A 24,113-nucleotide genomic window follows, 5' to 3' on the forward strand; every position below is an offset into this window, starting at 1 on the left:
GGCAGGAAGGTGACGGTGCAGGCGGCGAGGCTGTCAGCCCGCTGAGGGCAGGGCACAGTGACTGACTCACAGGGTGTGCCGGGAGGAGCGAAAGGGGAGGTGAGGATGAGAAAAGGGGGAGGAGCCGTGTCGAAGGAGGCGACGCAGCTGCCCCACCCCTATGCAGCTGGGGGAGGGGGGGCGGATATTCTCTGAGCATGCGTACCAGCCGTTTGGCGTAGAGCCGCTCGGGACGTCCCAACGGTCGCTCTCGCCCCCGTATCCTGGCGGTCGGGGCGGGGAAAGAGAGCGAGCGCCCCGAGGGAATCTCGCGAGAGGTTTTCCCTCCACTTCCACGCTCCCCTCCTTCTCCGACAGGACGGGATCTTTCGAGATCTCTCCCCCTCCCCTGAGAGGAGACTGCCGGAGCCGCTGCTCATTTAAACGGGCTGAGTCGGCTACGTCGGCACTAGTGAGGCTCAGGCGCCGGTCGGGGCTGAACCAGACGCTTCAGCCGCCCTTCCCGAGCTCCTCAGCCGTTCAGTCTTCGCCCGGCACCCTCCGCTCGTCTCCCGGATCCCTCCTCAGCCCACCCCCGCCCTCAGCATGTCGGTGGTGGGCATCGATCTGGGCTTCCAGAGCTGCTATGTAGCCGTGGCCCGGGCCGGAGGCATCGAGACCGTCGCCAACGAGTACAGCGACCGCAGCACCCCGTGAGTAAAGGGGCGGGGGAGGCGCGCCGGGGACCTGCCGGATCCCGGCTAGCCCCTGTTAGGCCTGTGCCTGGGGCCTGGTGAAAGGGCGGCGCTGCCCCTTCTCTCTCCCGCTCCCTTGTTGGGGAACGCTGGTGACTGGGGGCGGGGGGGTCTCCGGAGCGTGGAAAAGCCTCATAACACCCTGGTTCTGCGCATGTAGTAAACTAGTAACGCGCGGGTGGGGGCTGAGCAGTGCCCTCTCCTTGCGCACCCCGGCGGGATCTGTGTACCGCTGAGAGACCTCGCTGCAGGCCGGGGCGCTAGCCTCTGGGCTCCCCACACGGGCTAAACGCTGGTCCCCTCTTGTGGCGTGCCTGGGAGCTGTGCGGGCGAACCACGGCGCAGCTCGGCGAGCAGGGCTTGGGACATGTGTTTCTGGGAGAGGGAGCAGGGGCAGCAAGGCCTAACTCCACTGAAGTGAGAAGGTGGGGAAGAGGGAAATGTAACTTAAAAAAAAAAATCAAACTTTTTCAAACAGGAAGCGTGTGTGAGTTTATTTGGTTCACATTTATGACCTACAAATAAAAAAAGGAACTAAGATTGTGCAAAAAGTGCTCTTTTGTTGCTTTTCAGAGTAGCAGCCGTGTATTTGCAAAAAGAAAGGGAGTACTTGTGGCACCTTAGAGTACTCCTTTTCTTTTTTCACTGTGCTTGTATGCTTCAGTCTGTCCTCTGTGCTCCACCTTCGAATGTTATGAATATTTTGTCTGTCAGCTCTTAGGGATGCTTCCCTGGGGGAATTCTGTGCAATGCAGAATTAATTTTCTGTGCAGAATTCCACTTTTCCTTGCAGAATAGGCACTGCAGAGTGGCTGGCTGCTGCTAGAGGCCACTGGACCTAGCAGTCTGGCTCCCCACTTCAGTGTGCTTGCCCAAGAGGCGCAGATGGACTGTGGTTCCTAGCATGCCCTGAACAAAGGAGGTGGCATGTGGGCTGTGGCCCCTGCAGTGAGTGGAGTGCCCAGCCTGGTGGGGATGGAGGTCCTGCGTCTCTGTGTGGTCTGGCTGCTGGGCCTGATCCTCATCTACCTGGGACTTGAAGTGGGCCCCTGAGATGTAGCTGTGTTGGCTCTCTCAAAGGGTGTGGAGAGGTGGGGTCATATCGCATCCAATTGTGGCACAGTAATTAAGCTCAGCGGATCCTGTGGCTCGGCTCTGGAGACAGAGAGGTGCAGGTGTCTGGGTCGGGAGGTGTCCTGCAGTTGGGCTCTGGGGGGAGTGGTTTGTGAGTGACTGGACCCCCAAATAGCCCCATCCCAGTACACAACCCCCTCAACTGTACCCCCCTCCAGCTCCCTCTCCCTTGGCAGTGTCCTCTGTTTGGGAGCTTGAATTATGGTAACCTTACAGGGAAGAGTGAAAAAATGAGAATTGACTAAAAGACTGGAGGGACAGTTTTCCCCCAAGAAATACCTAGCTAGCACCTGTGACACACCCAAACTGAGGCATCCAACAAAAGCATAACAGGAAAACAGAAACTGGGTTGTTGTAGGGGTTTGTTTAACACTCTACTTGTGAGGAAATTTCTCTTAGCAAGTATGTCTAACTATACAGACAAACAGGTATTTTTAAATTACCAGAAAAATTGAAACTGGTGATTATATTGTGTTGTTTTGACAAATACAATATGCAGAATTTTAAAATTTTGTGCAGAATTTTAATTTTTTGATGCAGAATTTCCCCAGGAGTATTTGGGCAGGGACCTTTTCATACAGCTAGAGTCTTCTCTCTACTTTGAGACTGAACTATTTTAAGCTCATTGTGAGCCACCCCTGTAACTGTTCTCAACAATGCTAATGGTGAGCTTCGTGCTGTACCAAGGTAGAGGAAGATGGCTTCCTTTCTGGTCATAAATAACTCACTAAATAAAATAGCAAAAGAGGGTAAAGTGACCTATTGTCAGCAGTATAGCTGAAATTAGAACTTGGGGTGTCCCTGACTCTCAGGCCTTCTTAATAAGGTTGTTTTTTTAAAGGGCTGACTTGTATAAAACTATGTTCCGATGTGTCAGAATAAAATGTCCATTCACTTGAACACAGTGTGGTAGGAACTGATAGTGTTTTACAACAAAGTACATAGTCAAGGTAAAATTATTCATTAGTAACTCCATTTGTCAGTTTTCTCTCATTTTGTGTTGGTAACAGTGATGGATGGCCAGCAGTATGGCTTCACCTTGCTTCCTTGTAAGTAATGCCATAGCTCTGGCTGTCTTTAAGGAAGGAATGTAGAAAAGCTGTATGATTAACATGTTTGTTCATTATACCTTTACTGGTTCTATACAAAGTAATACTGTCAAGACTTGTTTCTTAAACATGTATTTAAACAGTCTTGAAAACCAGTGTCTAGTAAAATTAGAGAATAACAGAGATACAAGATGTTGGTTAATTTCAGAAATCTTTCCCAGGTTTCAGGAAATTACTGCTTTTTTAGTTTTGAAACTCTAAAGTGAGTGTGAGTCTTTCCATTTCAGTACATACAATGTAGTGCAGTTTTGCCACAACAGCTAGTAGATGTTCAAAAATAAACCAATACTGGATTTGTACTAAGGGTGCTAGAGGATTAAAAACTTGAAAAGGTTCTCCAGCATCTCTGAGTAAAATGCTAATTATCATGGAATGTCTACATTCAACATTCCCATGTCATTTTAATAACACTAAATAGATTTTAAATCCTGGAAACAAAATATAAATACACTTTAACCAAAGTCTGAAACGCAAATGTACAAAGATACAATTACTTAGTGTCCTGCTTGAGAGACAGAGAAAGAAGAGGGCCTGGCTCTCAAAGAATTGGATGCTTATCATGTTCAGTTAATTAGGCTCTTTAAAGGTGTCACAAGTTGTGTACTCAGAAAAGTGAGGCATCCAAAATCATTAGTCACTTGTGAAACTTTTGGGCCCAATGTGTAATGTAAAATTAGCTCAAAGTGAGGCTTGAACTTCCTCTACAATGTACTTGATACTACCTGGTTCCACAGATCCAACACTTTCTGGGTGGGGGGAATGGGACAATATGGAGGCAGAGTAAAATAATGTGGTTGGTTTTGCTTTACATAATGAGATTTAAACCTAAGACAGGGTCAGGATGTGTGACTTGCTGTAACCAATATATATTGAAGTATTGTCATCTTAGCAAAATCACTTTGCACAACTGATCACAGTTGAGTTTGTACAGTAGTTTAAAGAAAATGAGTTTTGTGTTTGAATTCTACCCTTGGATCCATGCTTGCTAGGTTCTTATTAAGTTTGGTGGGATCTGCTGATGTTCATCCCAAGGCAGAACTTGACCCTAAAAATATTTGCTCCGTGTTTGTTCAACTTTGAATATATGGAGTCCTCCATATGCCTTCCCCTGCCCCTCTGGTGTTTGCTTATGTGTTGACTAGACCTGTTGTGCATGAACCGTCTGAACAATCACTGGCTCTAATGTCTTTGGGTTGAGGTTGCTCACTTCAGTTGTAACTGAGATGGAGAAATCTAAAAGGGATATTTCTTGAAGTGCTCATATTATGACACAAAAATGAACTTGAACGCAACAAATTACCTGGAGAAAATGAATTCTCAATTGTGAAAATTAAAGTTGCCATCAAACAGAAGCTTGGGGCTGATCTACATGCAGAAATTGCACCAATTTATCAAAGGCCATGTCTACACTCTGGGAACTATACCAGCATCGCTTCGGTGCCATCGCTATGCTGGCATAATCCTGTATCATAGACACAATCTATGCTGACAGAAGAGGTTTTGTCAGTGGTGGAGGAACACCGCCTCCCTGAATGATGGTAGCTAGGTCAATAGAATCATTCCTCTGTTGACCTAACTGTTGTGGATTAGGTTGGCATAGCTATGTTGCTTAGAGGTGTTGATTTTTCACCCCCTGAGTGACAGCTAAGTTGGCCTACATTTTAACTGTAGACCAGTCCTAAATCTTTCTAAACTGATTTAATTAAATCAGTGCAGCTTGTATGGGCACTCATAAATGGTTTGAGTAGCAGCTATCAATTTATATTGATTAAGTACCGAATTAAGATTAAGGCACTTTTAAACCACACAAGGAAGATGCACTGATTTAACTAGACAGATTAAGAAGTTGATTTAGCAAAATCAGTGCCATTTCTGTGTGTTGACTGGACTGCTGTCTTGTATGACAGATGGGATGCATGCATCTTCCAAGGTAGTGCATGGAGACAAAGGATAAGTGTAATCTAAAGTGATATCTGAGCAGCACCCACATGTTACTTTGTCCTAGCCTATTAATATGATAGTTGAGTTTTAACTTCGCTGAAATCCTATCTTGACAAGATTTCACTAGGCTTCCCATGTCCGTCTTGTGATTGCGTCTGCTTCTATTTAAAATGTGTGGGTGTTTGTTAAACTAAATTTTCACCATTTGTGTGTTTATCCTATAATGTTCTTTGAAATTATAACTTAAGTGTCTCTGTTGCTTAAGAAAACAGAAAGGTATATAGCTTGAGCTTTGATATATCGTATGTACCTGTTACTGAGGTCTACATTCAGTCAGTTGGAGGGAAAGGGAAATAGCTCCTAGTGTCTTAATACACAGGAAATACTTTATTAGTATTTCCCTTTACAAAATACTGACCAGTAAAGCCAGTACAAAACTAAAGCATTGGAAAGTTTCCCAACATTCCTTTTCCACCATCCAGAGACAGAAACTTCTCTGATAAACTTCTTCCTTAGCACTTCTGAGGATTTTTTTTGAAATCTGCAAAACATATATGAGGCAGCTGTTTAGAAAATAAATGTTCACTAAAGCCAAATATAAATAAGGGCTTTTTAAGATAATCTTACATAGCACTTTTTTTTTAATTGAGCCCTATTGGGATCTCAATAGAACAAATGTGAGGCAGTGTAGGAAAGCCTGTTCTGCTGCTGCCCATGTGGCACCCTTTTCTGTGGATAGAGAGAGGATTCTAGTCTCAGAACTATTAATCTGGAACTCTGGAGAAGCACTACATTAATAACTAAACCAAACATAGTGATGTTCCTGTGAATTCAGAATGACTCTTGAATTTTGCAGTTAACTAGCTAAATATGTTCTATGCGCACAGGAGAGAAGTAGAACCTTCAGTTAATGCTTCTATATTAATTTCTTCCTAAGGGCCAAATTGAATTAATCTGGTTTCTTGTGGAATGTTTAGCCTGAAGCCTCAAGATATATAGTTATGTCTACGCTAAAAACATTAGTGGCGTAGTTGCAGCACTGAAGCTGCACCACTGTAGACACTTGCTACAGTGACTTAAAGGGATTCTTCCAGTGCTGTAATAAATCCATCTCTCAGCCTGTTGGGATCCTGGAAGTGGGAGGGCGGAAGAATTCTTCTATTGACCTAGCAGTGTCTACACTGGGGCTTAAGTTGGCTTATTCAAATCATGCAGCACATTAAATTTTTCACAGTTATGTGTTATGCCATTAAGCTGACCTAACTTTGTAGTGTAGACAAGTCCACAGTATTAGTTTTATTATTGCCTTAATGTTTCCATAAAACGGTAGCTTTTTATTGGCCAAGCCTTTGAATCACGTTATTAAGCACAAGACATGTTTCTAAGTATGTGCTTCTTAAGTTCATTACAGTGTACTTCCATAAGTACATGACTGGCTTTCATTTGTTAACTAGACAGTGCACCAACAATGGCTATAAAACAATAACACAATCATGCCATGACAAATTTCCATGCTGGTGGTATCTGTTTATTCACTGTGTTAAGGTAGTTCAACATAGCAGGATATTCTAGAAGCCGTTTCTTTCGTTTCCCATGGGGCAACCAGTTCTGTAGAGCAACTCCCTTGTGTGCTGCATTGGGATCAATGTAATAATTATACCTATTAAAATGTGCTTGTTAGTAGTAAAAACTGGTTGAAATAATCCCTTTACAATGTTGCTTGCAGATAGATAACTTGGCCTAGAGGAACCATGTGGGAAATCTGTTTGATTTTATTTTTGAGTGTATTCAGATTTTGTAAGGGTGCTGACTGTTTAACGTAACAGTTTTAAAATTCCTCAAGTAAGGAGGCTTGACCAGTAGTAACTCTCATTCTCTAAAAAGATGAGGACTTCTTTTATCTCTTAAAGAACTGGTAGGCATCAAAAAGCAACACACACACATTCTTTTGAATAAAGTGTGTCTATTTGACTTTCCATGATCCAAACCCTGATGTTTGGTTTGATTTGGTGTTTGTGGGCTTTTTGCCTTGTGCTTATTCTATTCAGTCTTCCTTGTTGTTGGAACTGAAGAGTTAATTTTAAATTTGAAAAAATGGGAACTAAAAATTAGTCAACTATACAGATATTTATAACTATAGAAATGAGTTTTTCCTTGGTATTTTTATTTTCACAAATATGATGGTGAAATTGGGTATCCATGATCACCTGCATTAATGGATGACAAAATTAGCCCTCTTGACTAATATTTATTCACCTTGCCGTGAACAACCATCATCCTGTCAGATTTCTACCCCACTGTATAAATTGCTTTGCAGACAAACCTTCAAAAGTGGCCAGAAACAGAAGTTGCCTTAAATTATGAATTCTCTTCTAAAATGAAGAATGTAAATGTGTTTAAATTTAAAATTAAGGCTGGACAAATGTTACTTTTTTATTATGAAACTTAGTAGGGAATGCATTTGACTATTAACAGGTTTCACTGCTCATAAGTTTGCTATTTGTTAGAGAACTACTCCATAATGAGTGTTATGCTCTTCAAATATTATTCTAGAGCCATAATGGCAGAGTGGTCCTACATTGTTAATATATTGACTCTTAGTGGTTAACAGTGGGAAGAGCTTGGGGAAAACAGCCATTTTAAAATGTTGTTACAGTAGTCTTGTTCTATACAACTGACAGTTTTATCTAGTGATTGTCTTAATCTTTAAATACATTTAAAAAAATCACTCAGTGGCTGCTTGTTAGAAATCTTTATTTCTAAATTTGAATTAGATCAGAAATGTTTCTTCTCATTCTAGGTCATGTATAGCCTTTGGACCCAAGAATCGTTCAATTGGAGCTGCAGCTAAAAGCCAAGTAAGGATTTTGTATGTTCAAGAACTGCTTATAAGCCAAAGCAAAATTCCTAACACAGTAGTAAAAGTGTTTTTTCCAGTATTTTCTTGTTTATGGAGAGACTACAAATATCCATGTCAAAGTGGATATTTGCTTCTAAATTAAATCTTTAATAAAACTCTTAAGAAGCATTTGAGCTTTATTAAGCTGTTCAGTTTGTAACTCTGTAATCTGTCATTGTTCTGGATTGGGACTTAAGGGTTACGTAAGAATGTACTACTTGTTGTACATAATAGAATTTTCCCTTTTTAAAAGAAATCTGAGAAATTACATACCAAAAATCTTGTTAATGTTTGGATTGCATAATCAAACACTCAAAGTAAATACCATTTTCTCATGAAATGTTAGTTCATCCCCCTTGTGCATATGCATTAGGATAGTCTTTAATTACAACATTGCATACCGTTCTTTCCATGGGATCCTTGCCTCATTCATTGCACAGGCTGGAGGCCAAAGGGGCAGATAGATTTATGGTTGCCCATGCAACCATAAATGTCATTCCAGACTTCTGAGTGCTTGACTTTACAACCTAAATAACTGTCTGCTAATAGTTTTTTGTATAGCCAAGTAGAGTAGTTATGTAAATATTAATCTGAGAGTAAGGCAAGATTTAGCTGATTTATGACCCTTCCTATCTACCGGTCAGATTGTTGCCAATTTTTATTTTTGTAAAAGATGTTTCCTGCTGGATATATTGTTTGTCACCTGCAGAAAGTAACTTTTCAAACACTGTCAACATTTCGCAAGAACAAATATCTCTAGATATTAGGAAATGATTTCCAGAATCCCTGAGATGCTTAAACTACACAGCAAGCATACTGTAATTGTGATCCCCCACATGTTCAGTGCGTTTTCTTCTTTTGCTAGAATTAAATGGAAACATCTTGTCAAATGTAGAATTACTCCCTATGTGTGTTTGGTCTGATGTTGCACTAAGGTGTTTGCGGCCTGGAGATGCACATTGGTGCAGGGATATAGTTGATATGCAGTTTGAACTGTAATAACTGGATTTCTGGAAATTCTAAGAGCAAGTTGCTTTTTAAAGGGACAGTCAATTTAAAATCTAGTTACATATATTAAAAAAAAAAAAGTAAAGTTAATGTCTGATACTAAGCATGCCCTTGAGCGCCCATACCAGTTCTTGACTAAGGCCTGGTCTACAGCAGAAAATTATATCAGTTTAACTACGCTGGTCAGGGGTGTGAAAAGTCCACACACCTGAGCAGCGTAGTTAAGTCAACCGAAGTCCCTGTGTCGGCAGTGCTAGGTCGAATTCTTCTGTTGACCTAGCTACTGCCTCTTGGAGAGGTGGATTATCTATGCTGATGGGAGAATCCCTCCTGTCAGCATAGGTAGTGAGTGACTCTACACTCAAGTGCAACAGTGGTGCAGCTGCTGCAGCGCAGCTGTGCTGCTTGTAGCATTTTAAGTGTAGACAAGGCCTTAGCTTTCTCTTATGTGTTTTCCTCTCCCTTCTTGCTAGTGAAAGAATCATGTAAATATAATGGAAAACCTAGTAGTCAGAAAAATGGCTATGCGTAAAGTGCTGTCACACACGTTACAAAGAAATTAAAAGCAGATACTTTTTTTCTCATCCTTGGTTACATTAATCATAGGTGTTACTTATAACAAGAGTATCTAGACAACTTTCACTACTTCAAGTTGACTGTCCTTTTAAGTCCCCGCTTGGATTTTAAATGGGTTCACGACAACACTGGAAGTTTTTTAGGTAGGAACGTTCCAAAGTAGGTAGTAGTATCATGCAGGAATGTCACATGGAGTTGGCTGGCCAGAGCAGGACAAGATGATGGGCTGGAAAGTGACGTTAAATGTGCTCAATGTCCTTCCTAGCTTAGTTGGTGGCAAGTTGGGGAAGGTGGTCAAAGTGGGGAGAAAAGTAGGGGAAAAGAGGAATACAGTGAAGAGAGGTATATTCCTAAAGATGGAATTTTACAGCTATTTGCAGAACACCTTTTAAAAGTGAACTGTATTTACATGGATTTTCATAAACATTTGCTCAAGGTTTTAAAATAGAATTTTTAAAAATCTAAACAAACTCCTGCAAGAATCATTTGGGAGATGAAAGGGGAAGAGGTAGGTTTTTGGGTTCGGGTATTTTAGTAGACACCTTATATTGTTGGAAAATACAAATTAATTACAAATTTTGATTTGGCAAGAAAAGCATAAACAAACTTGCTATTGGCTTATTTTCTCTGAAATTCAGAAGCTCCCCTGCCATCTCAGACTAATGTATTTTTCTCCCTTTAGGTTATTTCAAATGCAAAGAACGCTGTACAAGGTTTTAAAAGATTTCATGGCCGTGCATTCTCAGATCCCTTTGTTCAAGCTGAAAAAGATAACCTGGCGTATGAACTTGTCCAGCTGCCGACAGGCTCAGCGGGCATTAAGGTGAGTCAGACATACTTGGAAGAGAACCACAGGGGAAACTCAATGACAATTCATATGTCTATTTAGCTTTGAACCCTTTTGCACTGGGGCCTCTACCTTTGCAAATGCACTTTCCGTTAGAAAAATCTTTATTGCTGGATTAATAAATGTAGGGAGATCTGTAGTGTAGGCTAAAATTCAAGCTAGTAAAATCTACTTATTTTATGAAGGAGGCTTAGAACTGCCTTGTGAAATAGACTATCTTGGCTATTTCTTTAAATAAACTGATTTCAGAATGATAGAGAACTTAATTGAATAGAATTGTATGTAGTGTGGGAAGGATCTGTGTAAACTTTTTCATATGACTCAAGCCTGAATAGTAGTACCCTTTTGAGACCTGAGCATCTTGATTAGATATTCCCAATTGTAACACACAGTGGTCATTGATGTGCTCAAGTAAGAATTAAGACTTAGATTCCTTTTCACTTGTGATTTAGCTAATCCAGGATTTGAATTCATTTATTAGAATGCTATTGTTTATCAAGGTCTGCTTTAAATTTAAAAAACCTCTTTGCTGTGTGAACAGTCTTTTGCGCTCCATAGTGAGTTTGGGAAATGAAGAAAGTACCAGAATAATATTCGGCACCAATGCTTCAGATATACTGCAAGGCTAGAGGAGAAAAGCAGAATATTTCAGACCAAATTTCAATAACTATATTTATATTTTAGTTGCAAAACCTGTTCAACCATGGAGGAATTTCCTTAATTTAAAAATAGCCTAGTGGTATCTAATGGAACAGGCTGTTGTTTAAAGGCCCGGTAAAGAGTCAGCTGCATACATTCTTACATTTGGAACCCACGAAACTTGAGCTTGTATACATGTCCTTTTCAACTTGCCTCTCTTAAAATGTCTTGAATTCTCGAATGAAAATATGAATAAAATGAGAAACTGTCATCTTATCCTGTGGTGCCTTCCCTACATGGCTTGGGCAGTGAAGTGGGGGCAGTTATACAAGTATGCTGCAGGACTTAGGCTTGGTGTTAAGGACCACTTACCTTTTTTTTTTTGCAGGCTTAGGTCACTACTTAATATCACTTGAGCATGTTTCTTGTCATTTACTGTACTTATACAAGCTTTTCATTAAAGGTTATGTATCTGGAAGAAGAACGAAACTTCACCATTGAGCAGGTGACAGGAATGCTCCTCACGAAACTAAAAGAAACTGCTGAGAATGCCCTTAAGAAGCCTGTAGTTGACTGTGTTGTTTCTGTAAGTAGGTGATGGTAAACTTGGTTACGTTAAGTTGGCTACATAGTGTATCTGTATAAATTGAAGAATCATGGTGGTAATGGAGTTGTATTGCAATTTATAAACCAAATAGATAAACAAGGTTCACATAAACTAGTGCCCCTGCTTATTTTCAGTAAACCTTGTGACTTTTTTACTCAGATCTCTCCCTAAAAACTGATGTTTAGCTTATCATGCTAACATTCTAAATATATTTTAGAGATTTAATCAATAAAATAATACTATTTGTAGCTGGGTTTGCTCAGTTTTCACTAAAATGAATGGTTGTAAAGATGAGATCAAGTGGAAAGGCATGAGAAAATTATATAAGCAATTAAATCAAACCATTCTCTTCCCCATGTAGCTACTCACTTTTCCTTGCTTGCAACACTCAAAAATCTTGAACTTGCAGGAAATACTTAAAAATAAATAAATAAAAGGGGGGAGGGCTTGGCTTGTGTACCAGCCCTCTGAACAATATTTTTCTGTTGATTTGGTAGAGGATTGCCCTTCAAAATATGTATCTCACTGCTATGCATTTCTTGCAGGTTCCGTGTTTCTATACAGATGCAGAGAGGAGATCTGTGATGGATGCTACACAGATTGCTGGCCTCAACTGCTTGCGACTAATAAATGAAACTACTTCAGGTAATCTTATTCTCTTTAAAACGTATACAGGATTGGAATTATAAATCTTCTTTCCCCATGTCTGTCACAAACCCCTTCCATCGAGAATTACCAGTTCTATACACTAATCTGACTTTGGTTGCTCTCCAAGGTTCCTAGAATCCAAGTTATTTCTATGGTAATACAGCTCCAGACTTTCTTCTTTAAAGATACTTAGAAATAAACATCCAAGAAATAAATGCAAGACATAAGAGGAACTAATAACTGTTTTTTTTAGTTAGTCTTCCATGCCATAGCTTTTGTATCTGGTCCATTATTTAACCAGATGCAAACTTTATAACTTGGAAAAATAGCATTAAAACTTGACAGTATAGTTATTCTTTAACAAGTACTGTTCAGGAAAGCAGCCAAAAAAAGGAGATGAATGACTGCCATTTTGTTTACTATATTGACTTCTTTTTTTTTTGTAGTTGCTCTTGCATATGGAATCTATAAACAAGACCTGCCTGCCCTAGAAGAGAAGCCAAGGAATGTCGTTTTTGTTGATATGGGACATTCTGCATATCAAGTTTCAGTATGCGCATTCAACAAAGGAAAACTGAAAGTAAACAATCTTATGCATCCATTGTAATTATGAGTAAAAACGTTCACGTTACGTTTATGGACTACAATAGGCTTGGTTGACTGCCTTAATATGACAGTTTATCCAGGCAGTGCAACTTATACTTTCCAAAGGTTCAACTTTGTCCTATGTTAGAGAACTGGGAAGAAGATCTGCTTAAGCTTTCGTTGCTAAGCTTGTTGAAACAAACATGTTTTCCTCAGTCACTTTTTGGTGTAGCGTTAGAGTTCAGTTTATTTTTTATTAACTTCTCTATAGTAATAGTACAACTTACAAGACGGGATGTCTTTTTAAAAATGGTGCTCTAGTTCAACCACAAATTCATGTCTTAAAGCAGGAATTACTGGATTAATTTATTGTTATGAAAGTCTGACTAAATGACCATAATGCTTCCGGTTGACCTTGAAACCCATTATATGAGTGCTATAGGAAATATAACAGGTGTGAAAGTGTCAACAGTTAATTAAATCTCTTAGAACTTCCTTAACTTGAGCAGGTGATTAGATTGGATCTTTCTTTGAAGCACAATTGCCTTAACGCTTGTTTCTATTAGGTATTAAAAATTTTTTTCTTTGAGAAAAAATCTTCAGTAATGTTAGCAGCATAGCCAAAAACGTATTATGAAATCCAATAATCATATATTGCTGCTCCAGTGGAAGGAACAAGTATTTGTGTTGTGATAGGCGCTCAGATAGTTAGGAGAGTAGTGCCTTAAGGGAACTGAAAAGTAAGATAAAGTCTTAGAGCATCCTAGTTTAAATGGAATATATCTGAGATTATGTTGTTCTGAACCAGAAGGCTACAAAGTGCTTTGATGGGTCCAAGAACAAATTAATTGTGTGGAAACTTTATTAAAGTTAACACACTGAAACAATAGGAATGGTACATATTGAAGGAGAGAGGTGAAGTGTTAATAAGTACTGGTGTGCAGAACTGGATAACGTCATTTCTAGGTGGTGTGGAATTGTGAATTCAGCATATTTGAAAAAGGGATTGAGAAATCAGTGAGATGGAGGTAAAATGATGCAACAGGAAAAGATCAATCATAGATTGTCATTCTATGAGCAGAATGAGTTTAGATATGGGAGTTCAGGAACTAATCTCAGAAGCCATAGTCTAGTAGCGATAGAAAGGAGGCCTTTTGAGATTGGGTGATGTGTGCATGTGCAAGTGGTACATGCATTTCAAAACTGTCTGGAATTCAGGCAAATTAGAAAGGCAGTAGAGAAGGGTGTTGTCTTAAAGATGTGAATTAACAGGTGAATAAATGAGCAGTTATCTGCAGGAGTTAAACATGAAGAAAACAAATGAGTTTATTTTTAGCCCGGTGTGGACATGCAGGCAGTACCCTTTTAGGCATCACAGATTAAACTGGGATATGACTCAAACTCTGGCAGTAGTGTAATGAAGGTTGAAGAGTACAAGATCATGCTACTCTGCACCTGTGTTCCTTGTGTTTGATAAGCTGAAAAGTTTTCCTGTAGCAGTGGGAGTCCTGGCCACCCTAGTGCTAGCACTAGACCCAGGTGTCTAGAAATAGATTGGTGCCAGGGGTTATGCAGAACAAAGGTTATGACAATTTAAGGCAGGGGAACCACATAATTGCTACTGTAATCTCCAATATCACCATATTAATGCATATATGACATGTAGTTGCCTTTTAATATTTGGGGATATTGATTTTTTTTTTGGGTGCGCGCCAGAGCTGAGGACTCTATCGATATACAGGATTGAAACTCCTGCAGGCATTAGCAATTTGAAGTGAACTATCTTACTGTTCTTCAAGTAGTGTCCCTATGGGTGCTCTACTCTAAGTGTATTCCCATCCCTGCGCCTTGGAGTGGAGATTTTAGGTCGCAGTGTCTGTTCAGCCTGTGCATGCACTCTCTGTCTCGGGCTCTGATAGAACTGATGTCTTTCTCAGATAGAATTGCGGCCCCCATCAACGAGGCCCTGCTTAATCCAGTGAAATCTATGTGGCAGGCACTAGCCACAGTACCCCCTCCGTGCAAATGGGCAGACAAAAAAGTGTGTCCTCTAAAGACATGGACATTTTGTTTTCTCACCCCTCCCCAAATTCCCTGCTTGTCAATGCTGTTAACAAATGTGGCAGACAGCACCATGCTAAAATGACACCATGTGACAAGGACTGAAAAAGACTGGATTTATTTGGATTGAAATCATATTAATCAGCAACAGATCTGAGATCCCCAATCTCTAAGCAAAGACTTTTTAGTGGGATATCAGACTGTATTATCTACTGCTATTGCACACATGACCTTTATTCTCCTTCTGGAGCGCAAACTCGCTCTACAAGATCTGCCTCCACTTCCACAGCCTTTCTCAATAACATTCCAATCACAGAAATATGAAGAGCAGTGACTTGGGCATCTGCTTGTACATTCGCTGGACGCTTTGCAGTCATCTGTGACTCAGCATTTGCTGCTGTATTTGGCTTGGCTGTACTGTCTTCAGTATTGGACTCTGCGCGCCCCCCCCCACTCCTTTAGGGGTACTGCTGTAGTCCCCTAGAGTGGCGCACCCATAGGGACACTACTTTAAAAAAGACACTACTGCACCTTGTGCAGTCTGGGACGGTCAAAACATTACGCGGTTTTCTTACTCTGTTCCGTTTTGGTGTATTGTGTAATCCATGTCACCTTTAACTGGTATAGACAGGTATGGTGAATGACATACTATCCTCGACAAGATATGAACTTGGTAACTAGAAACATCATCTAATCTTAAAACTGTCTCTACAGTGCTAGCCCAGGGAAAAGACCATCTCTGTCAGGATTGCACCCTTGCTGCTCTTACACATGGCACTTTTATAGTGGCACAAGTGGGAGCATCAGAGTGAAATAACTTTACTTCTGCCAGCAGTGCTGGTAAAGTGAAATGTGCCAGAGTGGCATGGGACTATGCTTCATTGCTTGCAGGGGATGAACCAAGTGAAGGCACTGAGGAGGGAAATAAAAGGTTAATAATTGGTTCCTTTTTTTCTACTAGTAGCAGAAAGTGGTTACCAGGCTGCTCCAACACAAAGCATTTATCTTTGTAAATGATGGCAGTAGGGGGGGAAAAGGTTGAGCAATATATCTGATTCTTTCTGGTTTTACTCCTGCCACTGCCATAGCAGAAGATCTGTGGAGCAGCCAGGCGTTATTCTCCTAAGCAGGATTATGATGTCAAATATATATTACTGGAACAAGCTATTCTGAGTATTTAGACAAAGAAATTACTTAACCTGTATTGGTTACTAACAGGTTTTAGTGAGTAATCAGTAAATAGAACCATTTTCTTACTGAAATATTTTACTCCTTGTCTCGTTTTTAGGTTCTTGCTACAGCATTTGACACCACACTTGGTGGCAGGAAGTTTGATGAAATGTTGGTTAACTATTTTTGTGAAGAATTTGGGAAAAAATATAAATTAGACATCAAATCAAAGATTCGTCCATTGCTGAGACTATTTCAGGAGTGTGAGAAACTGAAGAAGCTGATGAGTGCTAATGCCTCTGATCTCCCAATGAACATAGAATGCTTCATGAATGATATTGATGTTTCTGGAACTATGAACAGGTATCTTCAGATTGCTTAGCATAAAGTCTGAGTTGATTTAAAAACTGCAAAAATAGGGAAATACAAATGTTTTGATCACCTTTGGTACATTTAGGTCACTGGTTCTAACTCGAGTTATTAGCAACAAAGTAGTGAACAATGACTCTTTAGTAGCCTGCATGAATTAAGCAGGCAGTCTGAGTTACTAGTGTCCTAATTAAAAACCAGTTGTCAGTCTGGCCATAGGTCACAATGGGAACGAGGATTGAACCATCTTCTTGCCCTTACGTGTGTCCTGTTCTCCTGTGTTCTAGTACTAGGACTAGTACAGGTGATGCCTCCAGAGCATAATTCACAAACATTGCTGGGGCAATGTGGGAGAAATATATGCTGACCCTTTGTATGCTGTACATGTGATCACTAGAGGATTTGAATGACTAAACTGTTAATATGGCACTTTCTAGATCGCTGAAATTAGTTAAAAGAAAGGTTTCATGTTGGCATTTAACAGATAATAGGAAACTGAGGCTCTCATTTAAGGAACAACAAACTGGTGCATAGCTTATAAATAACAATAGTTTAGACTGAGCAGAAGAGGGGAAATGATTAGTATACACTTTCATAGAGATTGTCACTGCTTTTGGATTAGTAAGTTTCACCATCTCTTGCTCTACATTCTATAACAGAAGTTAAGAACAGCTTGGAAGCAGTTAGGATAGAACCTAAGTTTGAACCATGTTCATCAGCAGTAATGGGCACTTATCTTTAGACTTCATGCTCCTTGGTGGCCTGTCAAAACCCAAATCTATGGACCTTCAAGTGCAAGGGAAGAGGGACATATTCACTTTAGCATTTGATTATTTTTGTGGTGGGTGTTGTAATTAATGCATGTAATCACTATAAAAATTGATGTAATGTAAATTCTTCAGGACAGGGACTGTGTAAAGTACTGTACCTAGCAGAGTGGGATTGCAATCCTGGTTAGCAGCCTCTGGGCACTAGCCTAATATAAAAGGTGGCTGGAGTTGGAGGGATCATGGCAGAATAAGTATCATTTGTACATGACGCTCTCCAAAAGTATATACCAAAATATCTTACTCTTGATGGGTTTTCTTTTTGGCGTGGGTGTAGGGTTGTTGTAAATCACACAAACTTGTATTGTGGAATATTCAGCTCTGTTTTATTATACAAAAAATCACTTTAGTGAAACACAAAACTTTATAAAATACTCTAGGATTCTGGATGGAGAAATAGAAAATTTACACTACGTAAACTTAAAATTGCTTTTTTCCATTTCAGCTGCATACAGTTGCATTTTGCAATTTAAATTTTTGTTCATGGGAGTCTAACTTGACGTATGGCTTTTTCAACAGGGGCAAATTTTTAGAGATGTGTGATGGTCTCTTAGCTAGAGTAGAACCACCTCTTCGCAGTGTTCTGGAACAAGCCAGTAAGTGTACATGCATTCTCTTGACTACAATGCTTAATGGTATACATACAGGAGGAAAATATATCCATGGTTTTAGCTTTCTTTAGATGTTTGCCAAATCTTAAATTCAAATTTTTTTGCACACTTGATTTTATGTAGCAGTTCAGTTACAAGTAGCATAAAAATTTCCTTAAAGAATCCCTGCGTAAAATAGGATATTTTGATATCCGAGAGTACAAAACTTTTAATGGTGGCTAGAGATTTTATTGTAATCAAGTGCAATACCTTCTTCCTTGTTTAAGAGGCACTAAATGCTGCTAATTTAGTGTAGGAATTTTCATAACACAAAGTTGCTAATGTATGTCTACTTTTTTTAGAGTTAAAGAAGGAGGATATTTATGCAGTAGAAATAGTTGGTGGTACTACAAGAATCCCTGCTGTAAAGGAGAGGATCAGTAAATTTTTCGGTAAAGAAGTCAGTACAACTTTGAATGCAGATGAGGCTGTTACACGAGGCTGTGCATTGCAGGTAAACAATTGCCTGTATGCTAGGGGTCTCCTTATTCTTTGTTGCAGTCAGTGAGGGCATGTTGTGCTATAGTATCAGGCATTGTGAAACTTATTTCACCTTTTGAAGTGCGTATGTGCTGTAGAAGTGATTTGATTGAACATTAAGAAGTGGGCAGTGGACGGGTGAGATTGGCTCACTGCATAGACTGTTTATGTTGGCTGATCAACTGAGATGTCTGGCTGAGGCAGACAGCACAATTAACAACTTGGCATGATCCTCTAGAGTTGGGTATATGTTCCAGTTATGACTGGAAACAATAGATGCTATATAAATACATAAAATATTAAATTATTTTTTCCACTGCAAGACTTTTACTGGTATCTTGGCAGATAGCTGAATTCTTCTGTAGAACTAACACTAAGAACAGGTTGACATTAAGAGTAATCATGAAATTAGGCAAAGCAAGATTACATTGCATTGTTGCTTAGTTAAATGTATTGCATATCTTTTTATAGAAGTGAAACCTAGTTCAAGTAAAGAATAAGATGACATGGCTTGACTTAAATTCTTGCAAATGAAAACTACATTGGTGTGACACTTGCTATATCCAACCCTGGAGCAGTGCTAGAGTCTTTGCTAGAGAGACAAGTTTAAAGGTCTAATAACTTGCGTATTACATGAGCTTGAAGCAAATACTATGTATTGTTTCAAGTGCTCACTAATTGTCATTTTTGACAACTCTCTTTTCAGCCATTAGTAAAGGGTAAAACATCTGTTCTAGCTGTTCTCGAGAAAGGGCCTTTACTTTAATTGTTGTATGGCACTTGAATACCATGGTGATATGCCCCTTACAAATCCCTGTTAATTTAGGGTTTTTTGACTCCTACATCATTTGTTAGCACTAAACATTTTATTGGAGCCATTAAAATATTCAGAACCAGAAAACTTGCCACCAGATGATCTTGAGTGACCAACTGGAGGAGAAATTTGATTCACTTAAAATGAATACAAACAAAACATGACTGTCCCTGAAGTTGTTTATAGCAAAAGCGCATGACTCCATTAAAACAAATAGGATATTTTAAAAATTTAGATGTCTAACTTGGAGTTAACATATTTGTAATAGTCATTAAACAATCTAAAGGTCTGGTATTACTGCTATTTGTATTTTCATTCTGTACAATTGGACTTACTCTTCTGCTATTTCTTATAGTGTGCTATTTTGTCCCCGGCTTTCAAAGTGAGAGAATTTTCTATCACAGATTTGGTACCATACCCTATTTCTTTAAGATGGAATTCACCAGCAGAGGAAGGGTTAAGGTAAGAATTTAACACTACCAAATCTTTAGCATGCCCGTAAAAGGCTCAAAACGGAAGCTACCGAAAAGTAGACCAGATTGACTCACTTATTGTAAAAATTTTGAAAGCCTAAATGCCAAAACTTCAATTACTGCTCTTGTGGTGGTAACAGTAAAAAGCAATCATTTTAGCTTTTGTCTAGTTAAATACTTTAGCTTTTTAAATATACACATTCTTTAATTTGTATCATTGCTAATGAGAGTCTATGGTAAAATGGTGGTCAAGGTAAAGCCATATGTTGTGCAGTAAACTTAAGTTGTCGCCTCTGTATCCACCTCTTTGAGGCATTTTAGTGCTTCTGCTAGGTCTTGTTGCATATTTCCTTCTAGATATTATAACAGCTGCCTACTTTCATATATCTCTTCCTTCCACAGCAACTGTGAAGTTTTCCCTAAGAATCATGCAGCTCCATTCTCCAAGGTCCTCTCATTTTTCAGAAGGGAGCCTTTCACTCTTGAGGCCTACTATACTACTCCCAAGGAGTTGCCTTACCCAGATCCTGCTATAGGTATTTAACAAAGGGAAAGAAGAAATAAGAACTAACTCCATATAGTTAGAAAAGAAAGTTGGGGTGTGTGCGTGGAGTGTTATCAACTTTTTGATCTTGTAGGTTGGACTTTCCCATCCCACTCTAACAATTATGATACTGAGGGTGTGTTAGCACATTAGTATCTTTTGGTTACATGTTTTTGTATGACTCAGATTGGGTTTTAAAGCCATGTGAGTGGAGAACAAAATTCTAAACTCCCAAACCACATTAATTAGAGGAGAAACATATGCCAACGGAAAAAGATAGTTTAGTATTTGGGCAGAGCTAAAGGTTTCCTAAAACTACCCACAGCCATTTTTCCAAATGCCACATTTCTAAACTTTAAGTGCATCCAGAAAATGAGGGACAAATTGCAAAGCACAGTAAATGTTACTATGACTAATTGAATAAAATAAATCATTTAGTTCAGTTATTTTTGGCAAATGACTTCCACAATTGGATTTAATTGCAGTCTGTTATCAGCAATAGTCAAGATCTGCTAAATGTTCACACTTGATTATTTATCTTGAGTAAATATATCCTTTTTTCTCTCTCCTGGAATGTTTAGCTCAATTTTTGGTTCAAAAAGTCACGCCGCAAACAGATGGATCCAGTTCAAAAGTGAAAGTCAAAGTTAGAGTAAACATCCATGGTATTTTCAGTGTTTCCAGTGCATCTTTAGTAGAGGTTCACAAATCTGATGAGAATGAAGAGCCCATGGAAACAGACCAGCATGCAAAAGAGGAAGAGGTAATCCATTTTATTGCTATGGAGGTCACCTAGGAAAGAACTTGGAACTGAGAACAAACTGATTGCTCATAATTTGGTCTCAGTTTCAGAAAAACGCCAGGACTAGTGCATTAACCCTCTAAACCAGATCAAGTAACAGTTATACCTTTCCACCCACATTGCTGCTTAGGCATCAGATGGATTTGAACACAGTGTGTAGATTGTTACTTGCATCATAGTCTAGATGAAGCATGCAAATGTAATGCATTAGCCTTGACTTTTCCTGAAACTACGGCCAAATTATAGGCAACTCATAAGTGGATAGTTTATTTCCCAATTTCTGTACATCACAAAAATCACCACACGTTTGTCAGTCTCTGCCTAGGGAAAGCCCATGACGAAGGACTGGGTTGGTGATGCAGCTGTAGATTTAAGAACGTTGCTAAATAGATAGGGAAGAGAATACAGGGCTGTATCTTTATATCCTACTTAATAGTTCTGTATTTTGGGAATACCAGTCTTGCACAACAATACTGTTACAGGTTAGTTAGTGAACAAACAGACAAAACTAATATCTTTAGTTTAAGGAACAGTATTTGGTAGCTTGCAGGCAAAACTTGTTTTGTAAATGTTTTTGTTATATATATTATTCTCTGTGAAACTTCCAAGGTTTTTGTTTTTGGTTTTTTTTTTTTTCCCCGAGCTTTTTTTTGTTTTGATTTAAATGTTTTCCTGCAGTTTGTGTCTCTCAGACACACAGTGTCTGAGAATAATTGAAAATGAAAGAAGGGCAAAATGTAAACATGTATTTGGTAAATGCCAACAGTGTGCTTAGAGACAAGGTGGTGGGTGAGGTAATCTTTTGTTGGACATTTTTCTGTTATGAAAATATAATTGATGTATCGTGTATATCACTGGATTCTTGATGCACTTGTCCAGAAATTCTTCTTCAAGGTGGCCCATGAAGAGGTTGGCATATAGGGGAGGTTGGTCCAATAAAAGATGTTACCTCACCCACCTTTTCTCTCTTAATATCCTTGGACTGACATGACCATGACAACACTGCATACAACAGTGTGCTTGGCACTTGTACATAAGAGTGAGTGTTTTGCTGTCTGTCCATGTAGACTGTAAGCACCTCTAGACAAGTTCAGTATATTGGGAGTACCGTAGGATGGTTCTGACTTCCAAGGCAACACACACACTACCCTCCAAATCAGCAGACCACACTACCATTGGTACTGATCCCTTGGCACTGACCCGAGCACCTGGTGCCTTGGTACTCAAAGCCTGGGCACTGAGGGTCACTCACAGTAGCCCCAGTACTTTCCACCTCAGTGCTGATTACGTCCCATCTCTGCACTGAAACTTCATATAATGTCAAGTTACTTATTGGTGGACCCGGGACCATAGTCAGTTCTCCTCAAGAAACTGAGGTGCCTGCCAAACGACCAGGTGTTGGAGGCACTGATACACCAGGCTAGTGGCAGGACAGAAGAAGCCTTCAGCTCCCTAAATGATTCAGGGATGACTGGGCTTTTTAGGACTCTTATTTCCTGACCTCAAAGAGGAAGCAGACATGATAAATCATCTTTTTAGATGGTGCTCTTCTGTCCAGTTTTTGTCAGCTACAGAGATCCTTATAGCTGGTGAGGAAGAAACAAATTCCCCTAGTTACTGTCCTCTGCCACTTCCTCCTGCCACCCTACAGTCTGGGGCTTCCATGAGGTAGTAGGTTTGATGCAAATGTCAAGACCCTAACAGGACCAAGAGAAATGTTTTGTTCTCACCCCCTGCATAAAACTTGTAAAAGTTTTAAGGTCTCATGCAATTATGTCACACAGCATGCCAGACTTCACCTATGCTCCATGAAAGGGTGATTGAAATCTGTACATCCTACCAAGAGATACCAGAAGAACAGGGTCGTGGTACCACCAGAAGTCCTCTCCAAATTAAACGGTGGAAAGACACTTTTCAAGTATGCAACAGAAAATCCTCTACACTTCCCTACCCAAGGCTCTGATGGATGCATCCACTTATTTAGATGACCTTCAAATTCAAGGCCCTCGGGAAGCTCTTCTCCACATAAATGTCCGAGAGCTCAGGGCCATCAGTTCGTCATGAAAAGGGTTCCTGCCTCTTTTTCATGGTACAACTGGGGATAGACAGAATCACAGCAATGCACATCAACAGGCATGAGGGAGCAAGATCGTCCATACTCTGTCAGGAAACCATACATCTGTGGAATCTGTGCATTCTGAACCAAATTACAGCAGTGGCTCTGCACCTTCCTGGCCTTCAGAACACCTTGGCAAATCAGCTTAATAGGCTTTTCTATGATTTGAGGTATCTATTCGACTCAGGTATATAGAGCCTCTTTTGCAAATGGGGATTTCCAAAAGTAGACCCATTTACAACAGATCAGAACAAGTGTCAGAGATTCTATTCCGGTGGGTGTGCAAGCTCAGGATTCCTAACAGATGCCTTTCTCATCCCTTGAATACTGGGTTTGATGTATAACTTTCGACCAATCCCCATGAGAAAACCAAGGATGCAGGGCACAGGACTGAAAGACCCAGCATAGGTCAGGCAGTTCTAGTATTAAGATCTGACGAATCTTTCAGTGTAGCTCCCCAAAAACCTTAGCTGCTTTTACTGATACTCTTCCAGAACAACTGCCAGGTCCTGCACTTGAACCAGCATCATTGTCCCTGATAGCCTTGGTACATCCACTGAAAGAGGCTGTTAACAATGTTGTGCTCCAAAGCAAGAAATCCATAACCAGGCTGACTTACAAAGCTAAATGAGAGGTTTTCTATTTGGTAATAAGGGAGAAAGTTGGTGCTGAAGTCCAAATCTCAGTGATACTGGACTGTTTCAGGGCTAGTAAACAATCTGGATTTTCTGTCCCTTCCATAAGGGTCCTTTTAGCAACAATATCTGGACAATGCCCCCGGATCCAGGGCCACACTGGATTTTCCCCATCCTACAGCAGCAAGAGACCTGAAGGGCCTCCTGCTTGTTTTCCCCCTAGTTTGGGAGTCATTCCTTCTTTGGACTTTAATATAGTTTTAGTTTATAGTGCCTTCTTTGAACCTTTAGCAACCTGTTCCCTGTACCATCTCTCAATGGAGGCTGTCTTTTTGTAGCCATTGTATGAGCTAGGAGAGCAGGGGAGACTTGAATCTTCAATAGACAGTATTTCATAAGGACAGGATTACTCTTAGACCTCAACCCTAGTTTTTACTAAAGATTG

General features: G+C 39.9%; 1 protein-coding gene across 1 annotated transcript in view; it reads left to right on the plus strand.

Moving 5' to 3' along the window:
• The first annotated feature begins 225 nt into the window (after positions 1-225).
• The window catches only part of HSPA4 (heat shock protein family A (Hsp70) member 4), a 39,320-nt gene continuing 15,432 nt past the window's right edge, over positions 226-24,113 (plus strand). Inside the window, exons 1-12 of the mRNA XM_073355688.2 lie at positions 226-692; positions 7,719-7,776; positions 10,084-10,224; positions 11,351-11,473; positions 12,040-12,139; positions 12,589-12,722; positions 16,077-16,321; positions 17,674-17,750; positions 18,107-18,258; positions 19,454-19,560; positions 19,974-20,107; positions 20,697-20,878. Of these exons, the coding sequence (XP_073211789.1) occupies positions 586-692; positions 7,719-7,776; positions 10,084-10,224; positions 11,351-11,473; positions 12,040-12,139; positions 12,589-12,722; positions 16,077-16,321; positions 17,674-17,750; positions 18,107-18,258; positions 19,454-19,560; positions 19,974-20,107; positions 20,697-20,878 (1,560 nt within the window). The 5' untranslated portion in view covers positions 226-585. The remainder of the gene's footprint in view (positions 693-7,718; positions 7,777-10,083; positions 10,225-11,350; positions 11,474-12,039; positions 12,140-12,588; positions 12,723-16,076; positions 16,322-17,673; positions 17,751-18,106; positions 18,259-19,453; positions 19,561-19,973; positions 20,108-20,696; positions 20,879-24,113) is intronic.

Source organism: Lepidochelys kempii, chromosome 8 (assembly GCF_965140285.1).
Source record: "Lepidochelys kempii isolate rLepKem1 chromosome 8, rLepKem1.hap1, whole genome shotgun sequence".
Taxonomy (NCBI): Eukaryota; Metazoa; Chordata; order Testudines; family Cheloniidae; genus Lepidochelys; species Lepidochelys kempii.